General features: G+C 42.5%; 1 protein-coding gene across 2 annotated transcripts in view; it reads right to left on the bottom strand.

Moving 5' to 3' along the window:
• Positions 1 to 2,370: 2,370 nt before the first annotated feature.
• The window catches only part of LOC132770411 (cytochrome P450 2J2-like), a 50,074-nt gene continuing 30,626 nt past the window's right edge, over positions 2,371 to 21,818 (bottom strand). For both annotated transcript variants that reach the window (XM_067466104.1, XM_067466105.1), the window contains 7 exons: positions 15,543 to 15,692; positions 15,181 to 15,341; positions 13,570 to 13,746; positions 8,413 to 8,554; positions 6,356 to 6,543; positions 2,830 to 2,971; positions 2,371 to 2,579 (listed from right to left, as the gene is read on the bottom strand). In XM_067466104.1, coding sequence (XP_067322205.1) covers positions 2,392 to 2,579; positions 2,830 to 2,971; positions 6,356 to 6,543; positions 8,413 to 8,554; positions 13,570 to 13,746; positions 15,181 to 15,341; positions 15,543 to 15,692 — 1,148 coding nt within the window. In that variant the 3' untranslated portion in view covers positions 2,371 to 2,391. The remainder of the gene's footprint in view (positions 2,580 to 2,829; positions 2,972 to 6,355; positions 6,544 to 8,412; positions 8,555 to 13,569; positions 13,747 to 15,180; positions 15,342 to 15,542; positions 15,693 to 21,818) is intronic.

Below are 21,818 nucleotides of genomic sequence, written 5' to 3'. Positions count from 1 at the left end.
AATACAACCAACCCTGCTATACGCCTGTGAAACGTCGACTGTCTACAGACGTCACATGCAACTCCTGGAACGATTCTATCAGCGCTGCCTCTGGAATATCCTGCAAATCTCTTGGGAAGACTAGCGGATAAATGTCAGCGTGCTGGAAGAAGCAAAGACCACCAGCACTGAAGCGATGGTCCTCCACCATCAACTCTGCTGGACCGGCCACGTTGTCCAGATGCCCAACCACCATCTCCCAAAGCAGTTGCTCTACTCTGAACTCAAGAATGGAAAACAGAATGTTGGTGGGCAGGAAGAGAGATTCAAAAATGGGCTCAAACTCTGACATAAACACTGAGAACTGGGAAGCCCTGGCCCTTGAGTGCTCCAGCTGGAGGTTAGCTGTGACCAGCAGTGCTGCAGAATTTGAAGCGGCATGAATGGAGGGGGAAAGAGAGAAACATGCCAAGAAGAAGGCATATCAAGCCAACCCCGACCAGGAACGCTTTCCACCTGGAAATCAATGCCCTCACTGCAGGAGACGATGCAGATCAAGAATAGGGCTCCATAGTCACCTACGGACCCACCCTGGAGGATTATCCTACTCGGACAACGAGGGATCACCTAAGTCAATAAGTAAGTAATACAAACATCGTGTTATCATTTTGGGTTGCTCTATTGCTACTTTTGGGTCATCTCCACAGGTAGTCAGTCATATGTACAACAACAAATAAATGATTAAGGAAGGTAGTTCTACAAACCGAGAACCAGCAAACCTATTAGTGACAATGCTGGTGAATTGAGAAGCACCTTCAACTGAAGCTCCTTCTCCTTCAACGGGAGGCTAACTCTTCTATATAAGAGGCTGTACAACCAGTTTCCAAGCACAAGAACACTTTGCACATTTCTTTGCTCTTATCAGATTTTTGGAGTTTAAACAAATACGGAAACCCTTCACAAAACATGTTAAACCAGAAGGTGGTTTTTTGGGGTAACTGGATGTGATTAAATTTTGAGAAGAGCCAACATGGTATAATAGTTTGAATCCCAGTTCAGACATGGAAAGTCACCTGAAGACTTTTTGGCAAGTCACACTATGTCAGCCTTAGAGAAAGAGTGAAAAGGAGCTGGAATCTGAATGCTCTCAGCAGGTGGGTGGAGAAAAGGAAGCACTCCATCCTTACCATCTGTTCCCCTCTTTGCCAAGAACAAATTTGCATAGAAAACCCAATGATAGAATCATTGTAAGTCAGGAATTACTTGAAAGTACACAACAGGAAGACTGGGATGAGAACATTTAGCTTAGCCCTAACTAGAGTAAACCTATTGAAACAGCTGTTCAATGGGAAATCAACACGTCTAAGATCCTCTAAGATCCTCCTCTCGCATGGCATATGTTCTGTATCAGAAACTAGAGCTGATGTGGTCTATCCAATGCAATTTTCTGAATCAGCATCCCAAATCAAATCTACGGCCTAACCATTATGAAACCACTCAGCAACTAGAGCAACTGGACTCACGAAACCCTGTTATAGTGCTGATTAAATATGGTTTTCTGTGGGCGAGCGGATGGTGACTATTGGATGGCATATGTTCTGTATCAGAAACTAGAACTGATGTGATCTATCCAATGCCATTTTCTGAATCGGCACCCCTAATAACCAAACCCAATCTAAAGTTGACCAAAAACTGATTTGTAACCCTTTTGGTACTAATCTTGGAAAGTGGTCTCTGGTCAAAGTGGTCCCTGGTCAAAGTATGAGAAACTAGAGCTGATGTAATCTATCCAATGTCATTTTCTGAATCAGCACCTCAAATAACCAAACCGAATCTAAAGTTGACAAAAAATTGATTTGTAACCCTTTTGGTACTAATGTTGGAGAGTGGTCTCTGGTCAAAGTGGTCCCTGGTCAAAGTATCAGAAACTAGAGCTGATGTGATCTATCCAATGCAATTTTCTGAATCAGCACCCCAAACCACCAAACCGAAACTAAAGTTGACCAAAAACTGATTCGTAACCCTTTTGGTACTAATGTTGGAGAGTGGTCCCTGGTCAAAGTGGTCCGTTGTCAAGTAGTCCTAGGTCAAAATCGTCCCTGGTCAAAGTGATAAAAAAATAGGTTGGGAACCACTATTCTACATAGAAGTGTTCCAGCAGACCTATAAACAGTTACGATACATCCTCTCAATTCACCAAATACAAATGAGTATGATGACTTGAGAGAAGGAGATCAGCTAAACTCAATCCTACATGTCAATGAAGTCATTATACAGCAGTTGAATCTGAAGCTTCAACAGATTGAAGAAATTCTTAGGTCAACAACGAAGTTATGGTAGAGAACAGGAAGAGGAATGACAGGAAAATGTATGTTAAATAAGATACCGTAAACCATTTAAAAATGTGTTTTATCATAAAATACTGCGAGGAATGGCACAGAGTTTATAAGGTTGGGGATGCATTGACAGGCCAATGACAGGTTCTTGGCTGATTTCTTTTTCTCCTTCAGGCAGCTGAAATTTGAATGCTCTCAGCAGGTGGGTGAAGAAAAGGAAGAGCTCCATCCTCGCCATCTGTTCCCCCAGACATGCTCGAGCCCCTGCAGGAGAGAATACAAGAGAAAACATCAAATGAGACATAGCCCTCATCACCCGTTCTCTGCTACCTGTTTTTGTTCGCTCTGTTTTCATGCTCAGAGGGAACAAAACAGGACTGTTTCTCCAAGAAAGACTTTCCCAACTGTCCCATTTTCAAACTCTTTCCTTCAGGTCATGGCTTTTGACCTGCTCATAACTATGAACAACTTTTGGAAGTCCAAAGCCCATAAGCAGTGATCAGTGGACATTTACCTGCTCCAAATGGCAGAAATTCTTCTTTCGTAATAAAATTCCCCTCCTTGTCCAAAAAATTGTTTGGGTTGAATTCGCCAGGAGTGTCCCAATGCTTGGGGTCAGAAAGGACAGAATTCAGATCTGTAACAACAAGGGTTTTCTGGAAGGAAAAAAAGGAGACTCAGAATCACATTTGCACCAGCATGCTTTCTTACTCCTATAGTATTCTCTTTCTCTCTCTCTCTTTCCTTTCTCTTTCTCACATACACATACATACTGAAGTGCCTTGGTATCCTAATATGAATAATTTTTGCTTTTAATTTAAGCTTTAACGGTTCCATCGAAATATTAAACACAACTATTAAATACTGAAACATTTCAATTGAAAAAAATCCAAATAAATGAATTTCAAAAGAAAACTAGCCTGTGCTTTTGAGATTATAGCAAAGTCTTTGATTGTATAGATCAGAGGTTCTCAACCCTCCTAATGTCGCGACCCCTTAAAACAGTTCCTCATGTTGTGGTGACCCCCAACCATCAAACTATTTTCATTGCTATTTCATAACTGTAATTTTGCTAATGTTATGAATGGTAAGGTAAATATCTGATATGCAGGATGTATTTGCATTCACTGGACCAAATTTGGCACAAATACCAGATACACACAAATTTGAATACTGGTGGAGTTGCGGGGGAGGATAATGATTTTGTCATTTGAGAGTTGTAGTTTCTGGAAATATAGTTAACCTACAAAGAGCATTCTGAACTCCACCAACGATGGAATTGAATCAAACTCCCATGACCAGCTGAAAATGCTGGAAGGGTTTGGTGGGCATTGACCTTGAGTATTGGAGTTGTAGTTCACCTACATCCAGAGAGCACTGTGGACTCAAATAATGATAGATAGGGAACAAACTTGGCACAAATTTTCAATATGTCCAAATGTGAACACTGGTAGAGTTTGGGGAAAATAGACTTTGATATTGTAGTTGCTGGGATTTATAGTTGACCTTCAATCAAAGAGCATTCTGAACCCTACCAACGAGAGAATTGGGCCAAACTTCCCACACAGAACCCCCATGAACAACAGAAATACTGTGTTTTCTGATGGTCTTTGACAATCTCTCTGACACCCCCCTCACAACCCCCCCCAGGGGTCCCAACCCCCAGGTTGAGAAATGCTGGTATAGATGATGAAATACTATTGATCACGCTTAATGAATGGTTGTGCCACAACATTTCTATGTCCTTATCCAGGACAAGAGGCTACTGTCAGGATAGACTGCAGAGAAAGAGAGTGATTTCCAGTTGGGAAGAGGGTCAGATAAAACAGCATTTTATCACCCTTTCTGTATAAGCTGTAGCAGAAACTATCAAAGACTTGGAAGAATCCCTGAAGAAAGTCAAGGACGAACATGCAAAAACAGACTTACAGTTAAAACTTTGTCTATTGGGTGGTGAAATGTAATATTGATTGTATTTCAGGCATGGCAATGTATCATTCCAGGAAGCAGCAAGGTTGGAAATGTTATTTCTTCCAATAATGATCTATTATTGATAGTTTACAGAGAATCACAGAATTACAGAGTTGGAAGAGACCACATGGACCATCTAGTTCAGGCTGTGGCACAACTAGTTAGTAGCCAGCTGCATTAAATCACTACTGACGGGGAGGTCATGAGTTCAAAGCTAGCCTGGGTTGGAGTGAGCTCTGACCAGCTTGCTGTTGACCTATGCAGCCTGAAAGACAGTTGCATCTGTCACGTAGGAAATTTAGGTAGCGCTTTATGTCGGGAGGTTAATTTAATTAATTTACCTTTCAGCAGCGTGCGTAAGAATGAAGAAGTACTCCATCAAGAACTTGGTGTCACAAGTGGACAGTGAAGTGACAGCTCCCCCTGTGGCTAGAATTGAGCATACCCTCATGAAGCTGGAAAGCTGGAATGTTAAATTGCCTCTGTGTCTGTCTATATATGTTGTCTATGGCATTGAATGTTTACCATGTATATGTGCATTGTAATCTGCCCTGAGTCCCCTGTGAGGTGAGAAGGGCGGAATATAAATACTGTAAATATAAATAGTCCAACCCCCTGCCATGCAGGAAAAGCACAATCAAAGCACTATCCAGACATCCAGCTCCTGCTTAGAAGTCTCCAAAGAAGGAGCCTCAACCACACTCTGAGACAGAGAGTTCCACTGCTTAACGGCTCATACAATCAGGAATTTCTTCCTAATGTTCAGATAGAATCTCCTTTCCTGTAATTTGGACCCATAACTCCAGTGAGTCCTAGTCTTGAGGGCAGAAGAATACAATCCTGCTTCCTCTTTCTGATGATGCCTTTTCACATGTTTATACATGGCTGTCATGCCTCCTCTCAGCCTTCTCTTCTGCATGCTAAACAGACCCAGCTCTTTAAGATGTTCCTCAGAAGGATTCATGTTTCCAGACCTTTGACCATTTTAGTCAACCTCTTCTAGACACCCTTCCAGCTTAGTGTCAATACCTCTCTTAAATGTTGGTGTCCATAATTGGACACTGTCTTATCCCAGTTGAGGTCTGATGAAAGCAGAAGAGGGAGGCACCAGGACTACCCTTGATCTAGTCACTATACTCATTTTGATGCAGTCCAAAAGGTTCTTGCATACATATATCTATTAAAGTGTCATCCATTGTGTTCTGTTGTGCGCTGGTCCTGTAAAGAATTTCCTTTAGAACAGGACGTGCAACCTTTGCCCAGCGGGAAGCCAGGGGCCCCAAGGAGAAGTTCTCAGAGATTTTCCATCACAAATGATCTTTAGATGGCTTGTGAAGTATAACAAAGTCTTTTATTAATGAACAATCAAACAGAAACTTCTCTTGTCTTCAGAAAGTTAAACAAATGATTCCAGGCTTTTATGCAACTGGTGGCTTCCTAAACTTGCCCACGAAGGACAGGCAACTGTCTTCAATAACTTCTTCTTTACTTTAAATGGAAATCCCCTTTTTAACTTCTCCCAGGCTGACTGTAATCTAACCCTTACTGATGTGGTCTCCGCTACCGGGTCGAACTGTGTCTCGATGCACCGAGGGGACCTACCAGTAATGGCTTAGATATTCTCCAGCTGGAGTTCTTTGGTCTTTCAAACTGTTCACCCTCTGAAATTCCTCAAAGCTTTAGGACTGCTTCCCTGGAAATCTTTGGGTGCTCTTAAGACTGTTCTCCCCTGGAAGGTTTTAAGGGTTGAAGCTTTTGTACAGGGGAAGCTTGCACACGTCCTGTACATTAGCTTTCCTTGCTGAGACTAACTAAAAATGGCTCCCTTCCCTTCTCAATTGCCCTGAGCAAGGGGCGTAACCAAAACTTAATGATGATGGACAGGTAACTTGCCCTATGACTGCAGCCAAAGCAAGCCACCTTTCTGCAGAATCCCAGAAACCCAGGACTGCAAACAAACATTTAATACAAAGCAAATAAAGTTGGAGCTCCTGGTACAGCCATACCAGCACACATTGATACTCTCTGCTCTTTGGTTATAAGATTACAGCCATATCAGTCATCTGTACCTTTGGAATGTGAAAGCCAAGCATCTTCAACTCCTTCGAACATCGTCTGGGGACCCCAACTGGTAAGATATACTTTGCCCGCTGGACCTCATGAATCACAGCATTGGTGTAAGGCAGTTTCTTGCGATCTTGGTAGCAGATTGAGTGAGAGGAGCCAAAAACATATTCCATCTCTTTGTAGACTCTTTCTGAGGGAAACAGTGAGAAAGGAAGCTTTATTCTGGGAACAGTTCTTGAACTCAGCAAAGAAATGACTCCAAATAATTTGATTAAGGCAATCTGAAAAAGAATCAAGCAGCGGATCTTTGTCTTGACTCTTGTGACTTGTTCTCGGTCTTGCAGCTTTTCTGATGTCTGAGATGGAGTCTCCATTGGCCTGTAGAGCCCAGTTGAGGTGGTTCAGTTCATCTTGGAGAAGGTGGGGTTCACAGATTCTTTTTTGCATGGTCAGCCAGGGCTTTAATGGGGCTCTTTTTTTGACTTGGGTGATGGTTGGAATTTTTATGTAGATATCTATCTGTGTGTGTAGGTTTTCTGTAAACTGTATGACCCAATTGTTGATCTGGTTTGTGGATAACTAGAACATCAGCTTTACAGGCCAATGGAGACTCCACCACAGATATCAGAAGAGCTGCAAGACCGAGAACAAGCCACGAGAGTCAAGACCAAGATCCACCCAGAGGAAAAGTGTTCTTGCCATACATCAAGGGAACCACTGGCCGCATAGGGAAGCTGATGAGGAAACACAATCTACAAACTATCTGCAGATCCACTAGGAAAATTCAACAAATGCTACGTTCAGCAAAGGACAAGAGGGATCCTCTCCCTTCTGCAGGAGTCTACTGCTTACCATGCAGCTGTGGACAAGTCTACAGAGAGCCCACCAAATGCAACAGCATTGCCCAAACACGAATCAAGGAACATGGAAGGCACTCCAGACTAACTCAACCAGAGAAGTCAGCCATAGCAGCGCACCTGATGAACCAACCTGGACACAGCATTTTATTTGAGAACACAGAAATCCTAGACCCCAACTACCATGTCAGGCTACACAGAGAAGCAATTGAAATCCACAAGAAGCATGTGGACAATTCCAATAGAAGGGAAGAAACCATGAAAATGAACAAAATCTGGCTACCAGTATTTTTAAAAAAACTCTAAAATTATAACAGTAAATAAAGAACAAAACACAAACACAGGGGAACTCCAGACAAGAAACAATCAGGAACACCTAATCGCCTCTCAACAAAGGATTCCCCCAGGCAGGAGCAAGCCACACTAAAAACTATCAGGCCATCAAATGCTAATCAAAATGGCCAATTGAACCATTCACACCTAGCTACAACAGACAAGAGTTTTTTCTCCCACCCTAGACTTTCCACAGATATATAAACCCACTTTCCTAGTTCCAACAGACCTTACAACCTCTGAAGATACCTGCCACAGATGCAGGCATAATGTCAGGAGAGAATGCTTCTAGAACATGGCCATACAGCCCGGAAAACACACAACAACCCAGTGATTCCGGCCATGAAAACCTTCGGCAATACAGAGGTTAGATGGACACTTCTCAGGGGTGCTCAGCTTTTTGTTCCTAGAATCATAAAAACATGGAAGAGGGCTATCCAACCCAACCCCATTGTGCAGGAGTACAAAATCAAAGATCTCGTGACAGATGGCCATTCAATCTCTGTTTTAAAACCTCTATAGAAGGAAAATCCACCACATTGAAAGGCAATACAGTCCAGTGTCAAACAACTCTTACTGTCCGGAACATTTTCCTATATAGGTGGAATCTCTTTTCCTGTTGTTTGAATCCATAATTAGTCTCCGGAACAGCAGAAAACAAGCTGGCTCATCTTCAATATGACTTCCTTTCACATATTCAAGCCTAGCTATTATGTCACCTTTTAACCTTCTCTTCTCCAGGCTAAGCATGCCAGCTCCCGAAGCTGCTCCTCAGAGAAATTTGTGGCTTTCAGATGTTTTAAAGGGGGTCCTCTAAAATTTCAAGGCATAATGCAGTCATGGAAAATGAGAAAAATAAGGTCCATTACCTTGGATATTTGGATAAGCCACCATGAAGAGAAGTGCCCACTGCAGAGTACTGGAAGTGGTCTCTGTTCCTGCAGCAAAGAGGTCAAGAATAGACTGGGCCAGGTTGTCTTCACTAAAGGTAGACTTGGGGTCACCCTTGCTCTGTTAGTGATAACAGAAAAGACGTAACATTATTGAAAATGAACCAAAGTTTAGGACACACGTCAAGATGAATTATATTTGGGAGGTGTAGAAACACCCCATTTGTTATTGTTGTGCTTAGTTTCTGCCAAGTCAGTTTTGGTTTATGATGACTGTGCTGTCACGCGCTGGGCCTATAGCAATTGGCTTTTGAACAGGACGTGCTCTTTGTGCCCAATGGGAAACCAGGGTGCCTCAGCTAAGAGGCCCTAAGGATTTTCCTATACAAAGTCTTTAGAAGCTTGAAAAGTTTAACAAAGTCCTTTATTATTGCTTAGGTCTTTAACAAAACAATCAAATACTTCTCAGATCTTTAACAAGTCAAACAAATACTTCAAGGCTTTGAATCAACTGGTGGCTTTCTTAATCTTGTCCACAAGGGGCAGGCAACTGGCTTCGTGGTTTCTTTTCTTTAACAAGGAAAACCCTTTTTAACCCCTCCTTGGGCAATCTACTTTCTAAACTTTGCTGGTGTGGGCTCTACTCCCGGCTCCAAGCTGCTTCTTGGGTCCCGAGTAGACCTACCAGCCAAGGATTTGTAGATTCTCCAGCTGGAGTCCTTTGGGTTTTCTCTATGAATGTTGTGGGTTTGTTTCTTTAACCCCAACGAGGGTTGCACTGTGAAACTGTTTCTTTTAAAGGCTTCTCCTTAAAGCTGTGAGGCTGTAAATTCCCCATCCAGAGTTTTGGGACTGTTTTCCCCCAGAATTTCATAAGAAACGAAGCTTCTCTACAGGTGGAGCTGATTCACGTCCTGTAGCTAAGCTTTCAACTATAAGACTGAGCTAAAATGGCTCCCTTTCCTTCCTGAACCCTGGGGAAAGGGGCGGAACTAAAAACCCAACAATGATATGCAGATGGCTAACCCCATGACTGCAAACCATGGGAAACCACCTTATTGCAAAATGCATGGAACTTTGGAATACATGCAAACACTCAAAGAAAGAAAAAAAAGTTGGAGCTCCTGGTACAGTCGTACCAGCACAATGACTTTATGAATGAGGAGCCTCTACGGGTCCCTGTTAACAACTACACTGCTCAGGTCCTGAAAATGTAGGAGTATAGCTTCCTTAAGTGACTCAATCCACCTGCATTGTTGTTTAATAAAGAGGGTAAAATTGCTTTGAGAAGCATCATGAACTTAGGATAGAGGAAAAAATTCAAGATGGAAAGATTTTTTTTAAATTCACAGCAATCCCAGAAATGTGTTTTTCTAGTGTGAGAAACCCAGATGACTTCAGGACTTATTTGGCACAAAATTTTCATATGGTTCTGCTGTGCAAAAGCCAGCATTTCCTGCACAGAAAATAGTAAATAAAATGCCATATATAAATTTTTAGTAGAACAAGTCCCCAACTATAAAATGTTTTGGTGCTCATCTTCATTTCTAAGCTGAAGAGCCGACATTGTCCATAGACACCTCCAAGGTCATGTGGCCAGCATGACTGCATGGCATGCCGTTACCTTCCCATCAAAGCGGTACCTATTGATCTACTCACATTTGCATGTTTTCGAATTGCTATGTTGGCAGAAGCTGGGGCTAACAGTGGGAGCTCACCCTGCTCCCCGGATTCGAACCTACGACCTTTCGGTCAGCAAGTTCAGCAGCTCAGCACTTTAACCACTGTGCCATCGAGAGCAGTGGGGAGAAAATTGTATTTTTAAAGTAATTTTGTGCAGAATAATCCCAAAAGAGATTATTGAAGAGAGGGGGGCCACGAAGATAGCTCCACCTTGTATCCTGTGCTATGCTATTAATATAATATAATATAATATAATATAATATAATATAATATAATATAATATAATATAATATATTGTGTATACATATTATTATTATTATTATTATTATTATTATTATTAACTTTATTTGTACCCCGCTAGCATCTCCCGCAGGACTCGATGCGGCTTACACAGGCCGGAGCCTCAAAACACAATACAACAAGGCATAACACAATAATAAACAAGCAAATCAAAACAATTAAGCAAAATAACAACAATAACTACATCAAGACATAATTAAAACTGGTTCGGCCGGCGCAATGGGGTACAGGATTAAAATGCTGAAATGGCAGGAGGAACATGGGTTAAAAGGTGCGGTGTGCAGTAACATTGGTTGTGCTAAAGTGCTTCTAGGACTTGGGATGGGGGAATTCCTAATCTGAGAAGGCACATAGGAACAGCCAGGTTTTTAGGTTCCTTCTGAAAACTGCTAAAGTGGGGGCCTGTCGAAGATCTTTTGGGAGGGCATTCCAAAGTCGGGGGGCCGCCACAGAGAAGGCCCTGTCCCGTGTCCCCACCAAGCGCGCTTGCGACGGGGGTGGGATCACGAGCAGGGCCTCCCCAGATGATCGGAGTGAGCGTGTGGGTTCGTAGATGGAGATGCAGTCACGCAGGTAGGGTGGTCCCAAACCGTTCAGGGCTTTGTAGGTGAGCACCTGCACCTTGAATTGGGCTCGGAAAATAAATGGCAGCCAGTGGAGCTCCTTAAATAGACCTCTCTTGATAATGAGCCCCGGTTAGCATCCTGGCTGCTGCCCGCTGGACCAATTGAAGTTTCCGAGCCGTCTTCAAGGGCAGCCCCACGTAGAGCGCATTGCAGTAATCCATTCTAGAGGTGACCAAGGCGTGGACCACCCTGGCCAGATCTGCCTTCACGAGGTACGGTCGCAGCTGGCGCACAAGTCTCAATTGTGCAAAGGCCCTCCCAGATACCGCCGACACCTGAGCCTCAAGTGTGAGTGAAGAATCCAAGAGGACTCCCAAACTGCAGACCTGTGGCTTCAGGGGGAGTGTAACCCCGTCCAACACAGGTTGCCACCCTATACCCCGATCCAGTTTACGATCGACCAGGAGGACCTCTGTCTTGTCGGGATTGATCTTCAGCTTGTTCTTCCTCATCCAGATCGACACAGCGGCCAGGCACTCGTCCAGCACCCGAGAAGCCTCCTTGGAATTAGGTGGAAAAGAGTAGTAGAGTTGTGTGTCATCCGCATAAAGATGGCACCCAACTCCAAAACTCCGGATGACCTCTCCCAGTGGTTTCATGTAGATGTTGAAGAGCATGGGCGACAAGATAGAGCCTTGCGGGACCCCACAGGTCAAAGGCCAGGGGTCAGAGCAGGCGTCTCCCAGCTTCACCATCTGGGTTCGTCCCTCCAGGAAGGACCGGAGCCACGACAAAACCGCGCCCCCAAGGCCCATCCCAGAGAGACGACCCAGAAGGATACCATGATCGATGGTATCGAAAGCCGCTGAGATGTCCAAGAGAACCAGCAGAGTCACACTCCCCCTGTCCAGTTCTCTGCGGAGGTCATCCACCAAGGCGACCAAGGCTGTCTCGGTGCCATGGTATCGTCTAAAAAGGTCTGGAGCTGGGAGGCGACCACCCGCTCCAGCACCTTACCCAGAAAAGGGAGGTTGGAGATTGGCCTGTAATTACTCAGCACCGTGGAGTCAAGGGAAGCTTTTTTGAGGAGTGGACGAACCACAGCCTGTTTCAGATTAGATGGAAAAATCCCTTAATATTATAATAATATTATAATAATATTATAATAATATTATAATAATATTATAATAATATTATAATAATATTATAATAATATTATAATAATATTATAATATTAAGGGATTTTATATCTTAATATCTTAAGGGATTTTATATCTTAATATTATAATAATACTATAATAATATTATAATATTTATAATATTATAATGTAATACAATATAATACTAAGAATAATAATACATTATAATTATATATTTTATATTACATGTAATATTACTAATAATATTACAATATAATGGTATAGTACAATATAGTAATATATAATACTGACATTGTACTATGCTAATAATATAATATATTGTGTGTATATATATCTTGAAAGTTGCTCTGAGTCCCCTTAGAGGTGAGAAGGGTGGTATATAAAAGTCATAAATCTATATAAATAAAAATGTAATGTTCGTTTGTGGGATTAACATAACTCAAAAACCACTGGATGAATTGACACCAAATTTGGACACAAGACACATATCAGGCCAACAAGTGACCATCACTCATAAAAACACTGAAAAACATAGCAGAAGGGACTTAAAAAAGCAAAAAAGCAAAAAGATATTACAGTGCATGTGCAAAAAAACTCTCCCAGCAAACAAAACACATAATAGCATATCCACACTCTCTTCTGGACTACAGCTCCCAGCATCCCCTAGACCAGGCCCTTTAGAAGAGGAGGATGATCCAAATGCTCTGCTTCCAAGCTGCAAGATTTCTTCTCCTTGGATTTTTTGAGAGCATCCCAATACCTGCATATTTCCTATTTCCTATTCCTGGACTACAACTCCCAGCAATCTTCCAAATAGACTGATTAGATAGAAATACATAGGTAGGTAGGTAGGTAGGTAGGTAGGTAGGTTGATCAGGAGGACTGCTGGGAGTTGCAGTCCAAGAATAGGTAGAGAAGGAAGAAAGGGGAGAAAGAGGAAGGGAAAGAAAAGGAGGGGAAAGAAGGGAAGAGGAAGAGAAGGAGAGAGAGGGAGAGAAAAGGACAGAAGGAAGGAAGGAAGGAAGGAAGGAAGGAAGGAAGGAAGGAAGGAAGGAAGGAAGGAAGGAAGGGGAGAAAGAAAGAAAGAAAGAAAGAAAGAAAGAAGAAAAAGAGAGAAGGAAGGTTGGCCACAGCAACGCATGGTGCGTACAGCTAGTTATTATATTTCTTTGTATATTTCTTTATCACTCTCGAAGGAGACTCAAAGCTCCTTAACATAAAAGCATTAGCATGCAATTAAAAATATGCCAATATGCAAACATTAAAACAGAATTAAATATAAACATTATTGAAGCAATTTCCAGTTAAAAACCATTAAAACATGTTCAGTTTAAAACCACAGCACCTCTTGAATTGATCTTAGAAACCTTCTTCGTCAAAAGCCTGTCTGAATAAAAAGGTGAATGATGATGATGACGAATACTTACTTTCTCCATTTGAATTAGATAGAAATCAATGAAGTCCTGTGGCTCATGTGGGTCCTGGCATTCCTTGTGTTTCTTTATCTCCTCCTTTGCAAATGATAGTGCTTCTTGCATAAACGTCAAGGCATCCTTATGAGGCCCTGGGAGATACTTCATAAGCCATGGAAAGAAGTCATACAGCTACAAGAGAAGAAAACAATCTCTTGTCAGTATTATGGTAACACAGAGCCGGTCTACTCGGCCATATAATGCAGATTGAAGCTATATTATATGGTCAGTGTAGACCAGTGGTTCCCAACCTGTGTTCCATGCAACATCAGTGGTCCACAAGAATAAAAATATGGTCCACGGCCTAACCATTATGAAACCACGCAGCAACTAGAGCGACTGGTCTCACGAAACCCTCTTATAGTGCTGATTAAATATGGTTTTCTGTGGGCGAGCAGATAGTGACTACTGGATCGCATATTTTCTGTATCAGAAACTACAGCTGATGTGATCTATCCAATGCCATTTTCTGAATCAGCACCCCAAATAACCAAACCAAATCTAAAGTTGACCAAAAACTGATTCGTAATCCTTTTGGCACTAATGTCGGAGAGTGGTCCCTGGTCAAAGTGGTCCCTGGTCAAAGTATCAGAAACTAGAGCTGATGTGATCTATCCAATGCCATTTTCTGAATCAGCACCCCAAATAACCAAAACAAATCTAAAATTGACCAAAAACAGATTCGTAACCCTTTTGGTACTAATGTTGGAGAGTGGTCACTGGTCAAAGTGGTCCCTGGTCAAAGTATCAGAAACTAGAGCTGATATGATCTATCCAATGCCATTTTCTGAATCAGCACCCCAAATAACCAAACCAAATCTAAAGTTGACCAAAAACTGATTCGTAACCCTTTTGGTACTAATGTCGGAGAGTGGTCCATAGTCAAAGTGGTCCCTGGTCAAAGTATCAGAAACTAGAGCTGATGTGATCTATCCAATGCCATTTTCTGAATCAGCACCCCTAATAACCAAACCGAATCTAAAGTTGACCAAAAACTGATTTGTAATCCTTTTGGCACTAATGTTGGAGAGTGGTCCCTGGTCAAAGTGGCCCCTGGTCAAAGTATCAGAAACTAGAGCTGATGTGATCTATCCAATGCCATTTTCTGAATCAGCACCCCAAATAACCAAAACAAATCTAAAATTGACCAAAAACAGATTTGTAACCCTTTTGGTACTATGTTGGAGAGTGGTCACTGGTCAAAGTGGTCCCTGTTAAAAGTGGTCCCTGGTCAAGTGGTTCCTGGTCAAAAAAACATTGGGAACCACTGATGTTGACACATATAATACACTTCTATGCAGCTATGTTTATGAAAATGTCATAACTACAGTGCTTTACCATCTGTATTTATGTTCTTAGATCACGGATTAAATATATGTGTCTATTTGTTCTGAATGGATATCCAAATGGTAAAACTGGGAATACATTTCAGGACATTATAACTTGGAAAAGCCTTGAAACCAGGCATTCCTTAATTCCAAAGCGCTAATTACCATTACCTTTCTACAAATGCTGATTCTGGGGTGGAACATTGTCCTTTCTAGCAGAAAAGAAGGGAAGACTCACAACATGAAAGAAGGAGACTGAAAATTGTGCCATGGTATCGACGCCGTCCATCAATTTCCGGAACATGACATCTTCGTAAGAAAATCTGTATCCAAAACTCACAACGCTTATCAAGCTGGAGATGGCATTGCTGATCAGTAGTGAAGGTACAAATGGCTCTCCTGAAAATAAAGTAGGACATCTAAATATTATTCTACTTTATTTGTGAATGCCAAGATTTAAGTTTCAGGTGGAGTCAGAGATACAATTGTAACAAGAAAAAAGCATGATTGAAAATGCATAATTTTTCAATGCAAGCCATATGTGGATCATACCTTAATAACTTAGGAGAAGTGTTGTGTGAACAGGAATACTTAACATACCTTTTTTCTGTGAAAAGGCCTCTACAAGTCGGCGGGCCTCCTCCTCAATTTGGTACTCCATGCCTTGCTTCCCTAGACCCAGATTCCGCATAGTAACTATACCAAATCGCCTCTGTTCTTTCCAGATGTGACCATTTGTAAAGCCAATACCTAATATATGTATATTAAAAATCAATGAAAAAGTAATACTTGTCAGAACTTTTGCAAAATAGTTAGATTTTCGATGCAAAAAAAAATGCCAAATGTTTATTTGATACAGAACAACAACAGCAAGAATATTGCTCACTCAAACTTGGGAGCACTCAGAAGCATTGATGAAGGAAGACTACATAAAGTTGCTGAGTTTGACCAAATTGCCAAATTAACAGTGGTTTTGATTGAAGATTTTTGGAAAGACTGGAAACGGCTTACACATTTTTGAAGCAAACAAGAAATCTAATTTATTTGTCATGTCAGAACAACCAGTCAAATTATATTACATTTCTAACAGAACAAAGCAAACGAGCAGATTACAAAATTTGTGAGTTTGGTAGTTGATTAAATGTCCTTTGACCAGTATCTGGCCACTTGGAGTGCTTCTGGTGTTGCTGCAAGAAGGTCCTCCATTGTGCATGTGGCAGGGCTCAGGTTGCATTGCAGCAGGTGGTCAGTGGTTTGCTCCTCTCCACACTCGCATGTCGAGGATTCCACTTTGTAGCCCCATTTCTGAAGGTTGGCTCTGCATCTCGTGGTGCCAGAGTGCAGTCTGTTCAGTGCCTTCCAGGTCGCCCAGTCCTCTGTGTGCCCAGGAGGGAGTCTCTCATTTGGTATCAGCCATTGGTTGAGGTTCTGGGTTTGAGCCTGCCACTTTTGGACTCTCGCTTGCTGAGGTGTTCCAGTGAGTGTCTCTGTAGATCTTAGAAAACTATTTGTAGATTTAAGTATTTGACGTGCTGGCTGATACCCAAACAAGGGATGAGCTGGAGATGTCTCTGCCTTGGTCCTTTCACTATTGGCTGCTACTTCCCGGCGGATGTCAGGTGGTGCAATACCGGCTAGACAGTGTAATTTTTCCAGTGGTGTAGGGCGCAGGCACCCCGTGATAATGCGGCATGTCTCATTAAGAGCCACATCCACTGTTTTAGTGTGGTGAGATGTGTTCCACACTGGGCATGCATACTCAGCAGCAGAGTAGCACAGCGCAAGGGCAGATGTCTTCACTGTATCTAATGAAAGAAAGAAATCTAATGATCAATGACCTATAATTTATCACAAGTGAGGTTGGCGGGGATGAGGAGCAGAACCTTCTCGGTGGTGGCCCCCCGCCTGAGGAATTCACTCCCCGGGGAAATTAGATCTGCAACATCGCTCCTTTCCTTTAGGGAAAAACTGAAAACATGGATTTGGGACCAGGCATTCAGACAAACGGGCAGATAAAGAAAGAACTTTGACGATGATTAGGAAATGATTAATGGATTAGAACTATGGAACTCTGAAAGACGAAACGCTGAGCACGAGAATAGTTTTATATGATGTGTTATGTACTGGTTGTTTGATTGTTTTAACTGTGATAATTGCTTTTAACTATGGTTTTGTACATTATGTGTAATCTGTATAAGCATCAAATTGTGCCTTGGGTTGTTGTAGGTTTTTCCGGGCTATATGGCCATGTTCTGGATGCAATTTTTCTCCTGAACATGGCCATATAGCCCGGAAAAACCTACAACAACCCATGGATTCCGGCCATGAAAGCATTCGACAATAAATTGTGCCTTTTTTGTAAGCCGCCCTGAGTCCTCCCTCGGGGGTTGAGAAGGGCGGGGTAAAAGTACCCGAAATAAATAAATAAATAAATAAATAAATAAATAAATAAATATGGCTATTACTAATTTGAGTAAAATTATTGAGCCGGATCTCAAATGGTTGATGGTGTCAAAGCTTTCATAGAATCATAAAATCATAGAATCAAAGAGTTGGAAGAGACCTCATGGGCCATCCAGTCCAACCCCCTGCCAAGAAGCAGGAATATTGCATTCAAATCACCCCTGACAGATGGCCATCCAGCCTCTGCTTAAAAGCTTCCAAAGAAGGAGCCTCCACCACACTCCGGGGCAGAGAGTTCCACTGCTGAACGGCTCTCACAGTCAGGAAGTTCTTCCTCATGTTCAGATGGAATCTCCTCTCTTGTAGTTTGAAGCCATTGTTCCGCGTCCTAGTCTCCAAGGAAGCAGAAAACAAGCTTGCTCCCTCCTCCCTGTGGCTTCCTCTCACATATTTATATATGGCTATCATATCTCCTCTCAGCCTTCTCTTCTTCAGGATAAACATGCCCAGTTCCCTAAGCCGCTCCTCATAGGGCTTGTTCTCCAGACCCTTGATCATTTTAGTCGCCCTCCTCTGGACACATTCCAGCTTGTCAATCTCTCTCTTGAATTGTGGTGCCCAGAATTGGACACAATATTCCAGGTGTGGTCTAACCAAAGCAGAATAGAGGGGTAGCATTACTTCCTTAGATCTAGACACTATGCTCCTATTGATGCAGGCCAAAATCCCATTGGCTTTTTTTGCTGCCACATCACATTGTTGGCTCATGTTTAACTTGTTGTCCACGAGGACTCCAAGATCTTTTTCACACGTACTGCTCTCGAGCCAGGCATTGTCCTCCATTCTGTATCTTTGCATTTCATTTTTTCTGCCAAAGTGGAGTATCTTGCATTTGTCACTGTTGAACTTCATTTTGTTAGTTTTGGCCCATCATCTCTCTAATCTGTCAAGATAGTTTTGAATCCTGCTCCTGTCCTCTGTAGTAATGGCTCTCCCTCCCATTTTGGTGTCATCTGCAAACTTGATGATCCTGCCTTCTAGCCCTTCATCTAAGTCATTAATAAAGATGTTGAACAGGACCGGGCCCAGGACGGAACCCTGCGGCACTCCACTTGTCACTTCTTTCCAAGATGAAGAGGAAGCATTAGTGAGCACTCTCTGTGTTCGTCCTCTTAACCAATTACAGATCCACCTCACCATAGTTTTGCCTAGCCCACATTGGACTAGTTACTGTTTGGACTTTTTGGACTTTTTTTCTCCTGAACATGGCCATATAGCCCGGAAAAACCTACAACAATCCATGGATTCCGGCCATGAAAGCCTTCGACAATAAATTGTACACATTAGACTTTACTGTTACTGTTACCATTTATTAATGCCTAGGGCAAAGGTCATACACATACACACAAATAAACACGATATCTAAAAAGTCAACAATATAAAACAGTATAAAAGGACAGCAATAAAAGTACTACATAAAACGATTGGTATACAGATCTTGTTTACCATTAAAATACAATGTAACATCAAGAATAGCATTATTTAGCCAAAAGCATCCCCAAAACAGTCAACTGTGATATCGGCAATAAGCTTAGCCCAAATTTTCTTTGATGCCAGGGCAAAAAGAGAAACTTTGCAAATTATCATAGAATTGGTATCACATGGAGATAGAAAAAAATCTAACATATTAGTATGACATTGGTTAGATAGAATGGATCCCACAAATTTGGATCTTGGTTCTGAATAAAAAGAGCAATTGGCAAGACCTGTGTACCCGGAAACAGCCATGACATATGGGAAGGAATAATAAATACCATCCTATGTTCCTGGGTCTCTTGGGCCCAGGAAATATGGGATGACTCTGTAAACAATTGAGCCTGGTTCTAGGTTCTTGTGAGTTTTTTCAGGCTATATGGCCATATTCTAGAGGCATTTTCTCCTGACGTTTCGCCTGCATCTATGGCAAGCATCCTCAGAGGTAGTGAGGTCTGTTGGAATTAGGAAAATGGGTTTATATATCTGTGGAATGACTGGGGTGGGGCAAAGGGCAAAGAACTCTTCCCTGCTGGAGCTAGGTGTGAATGTTTCAACTGACCACCTTCATTAGCATTTGAAGGCCTGGCTGAGCCTGGAAGAATCTTTTGTTGAGAGGTATTAAGATGTGCCTGGTTGTTTCCTCTCTGCTGTTTTGCTGTTGTAATTTTAGAGTTTTTTTTAATACTGGTAGCCAGATTTTGTTCATTTTCATGGTCTCCTCCTTTCTGTTGAAATTGTCCACATGCTTGTGGATTTCAGTGGCTTCTCTGTGTAGTCTGACATGGTGGTTGTGAGAGTGGTCCAGCATTTCTGTGTTCTCAAATAATATGCTGTGTCCAGGCTGGTTCATCAGGTGCTCTGCTATGGCTGACTTCTCTGGTTGGAGTAGTCTGCAGTGCCTTTCATGTTCCTTGATTCGTGTTTGGGCAATGCTGCTGCGTTTGGTGGTCCCTATGTCCACAGCTGCATGGTACATGGTAGACTCCTGCAGAAGTGAGAGGATCCCTCTTGTCCTTTGCTGAATGTAGCATTTGTTGGATTTTCTTGGTGGGTCTGTAGATAGTTTGTATGTTGTGTTTCCTCATCAGCTTCCCTATGCCGTCAGTGGTTCCCTTGATGTATGGCAGGAACACTTTCCCTCTGGGTGGATCATCTTTACTCTCGTGGCTTGTTCTTGGTCTTGCAGCTCTTCTGATGTCTGAGGTGGAGTCTCCATTGGCCTGGAGAGCCCAGTTTATCCATTGGAGTATCCATTGGCCTGTAGAGCCTGGTTCTATTTTGGAATCAGCCCATTTATTTACATGGACCCAGAGTTGGAAGTTACTCTAAATCTGGGGAAGAGTTCAGAACAACCTACCACTTTTGGTTAATACAGGTCAAGACTGCATTAAGGAAATCCTGCCCTGTGTTACCATGAATCAGTTTGTGTGTAGTTTGGCCACCATGGAGCTGATTCAGGTATCCTTCGTGGTCAGTGTAGATGTGCCCCAAGAGTCCTGGAGCAAGTCTGGTTCCTTCAGCCGCAAAGGAGAACAATGACAAACTTGGACATTCAACACATATATAAACCACACTTGCCAATAGACGTCACCATCTCTGAGGAGGCCTGCCTTAGATGTGGATGAAACATCAGGAGAGAATGCATCGGGAACATGACTATACAGCCCGGAAAACTCACAGCAACCCAATGATTCCAGCCATGAAAGCTTCGACAACGCAATAGCAAACTTCTTTGAGCAAAAAAAAAGCCCATGACAGGTTTGGGGGACGCCATATGTTAGAAGTGGACTGAAAGCACACAACCGTTCTTATCTTCTAAGTCAGCGGTTCTCAACCTGTGGGTCCCCAAAGGTTTTGGCCTTCAACTCCCAGAAATCCTAACAGCTGGTAAACTGGCTTGGATTTCTGGGATTTGTAGGACAAAACAATTTGGGGCATAGGTTGAGAACCACTATTGTAAGTGTATTCAAGAACCCTTATTAAAAAATGTTCCGTATCTGGAAAAGACAATAAAATGGTGACTTCAAGAGCTTGTCTGCTGGAAAAATCCAGACGACTGTCGTGCTGTCGCATGCTGGGCCTGTGCATCAGACTGTAGACAGGACATAAATTCTCTGTGCCCAACAGGACACCAGGGCTGCCTGAGAATAAAAACCTTTGGATTTCCTTAAAACAGAATCTTTAGATTGCTTAAAGGTTCAACAATATTCTTTATTGATGAAAACAAACAGGTACTTTAAAGCTTTCTTAACAGTCTATTGGCTCTCTCTCAATCTTGTCCACAGGGAACAGGCGCTATCTTCATAACTGTAACTAATGGGGAAATCCTTAACTTCTAATCTGGGCAGTCTGTCTTTACCTCTGTTGGCGTGGAGCCCCTGCACCCAGTACCAACTGCTTCTGGCTTCCGCGAGTGACCCTTACCAAGCAGAGCTTTGTAGACTTCCAGGGTAAAAAGAATTCAGGTTTCCGTGATGGCTGACTGAAGTCCTTCAGCAAAGGAGCTGTAGGGCTGTATAACCCCGGTCAAGCTATAGGCTGTATATCTCCCCGGCCAAGCCATAGAAGACGAAGCTTTCTACAGGAGGTATTATGTCCTGCATGAAAGGCTTCTCTGTGTAGACTGAACCCAAACTGGCTCCTATACCCTCCAAAAACCCAAAAAGGGGGCAGGACCAGGGAACCTAACTATAATTGACAGGTGGCTTGCCCTATGATTGCAGCCAAAGGAAGCCACCTATCTGCAGAGTCCCTGAAACTTGGGACTGCAACAAACATTCAATGCAAAGCAAACAAAATTGGAGCTCCTGGTACACTTGTACCTGCACAACTGTCATATTCAGTTGTTCTTTATGCTTTTTGCTTCCCAGGAAAACACAAACATGTTTGTCTTCTAACCCACTGCTTCTTCACTTGTCTTGGCCCCAAAAGGGGTCC

This window comes from Anolis sagrei, chromosome 3 (genome assembly GCF_037176765.1).
Source record: "Anolis sagrei isolate rAnoSag1 chromosome 3, rAnoSag1.mat, whole genome shotgun sequence".
Taxonomy (NCBI): domain Eukaryota; kingdom Metazoa; phylum Chordata; class Lepidosauria; order Squamata; family Dactyloidae; genus Anolis; species Anolis sagrei.
The sequence above is the reverse complement of the archived record's forward strand: the minus strand, read 5'-3'. Positions and strand labels throughout refer to the sequence as shown.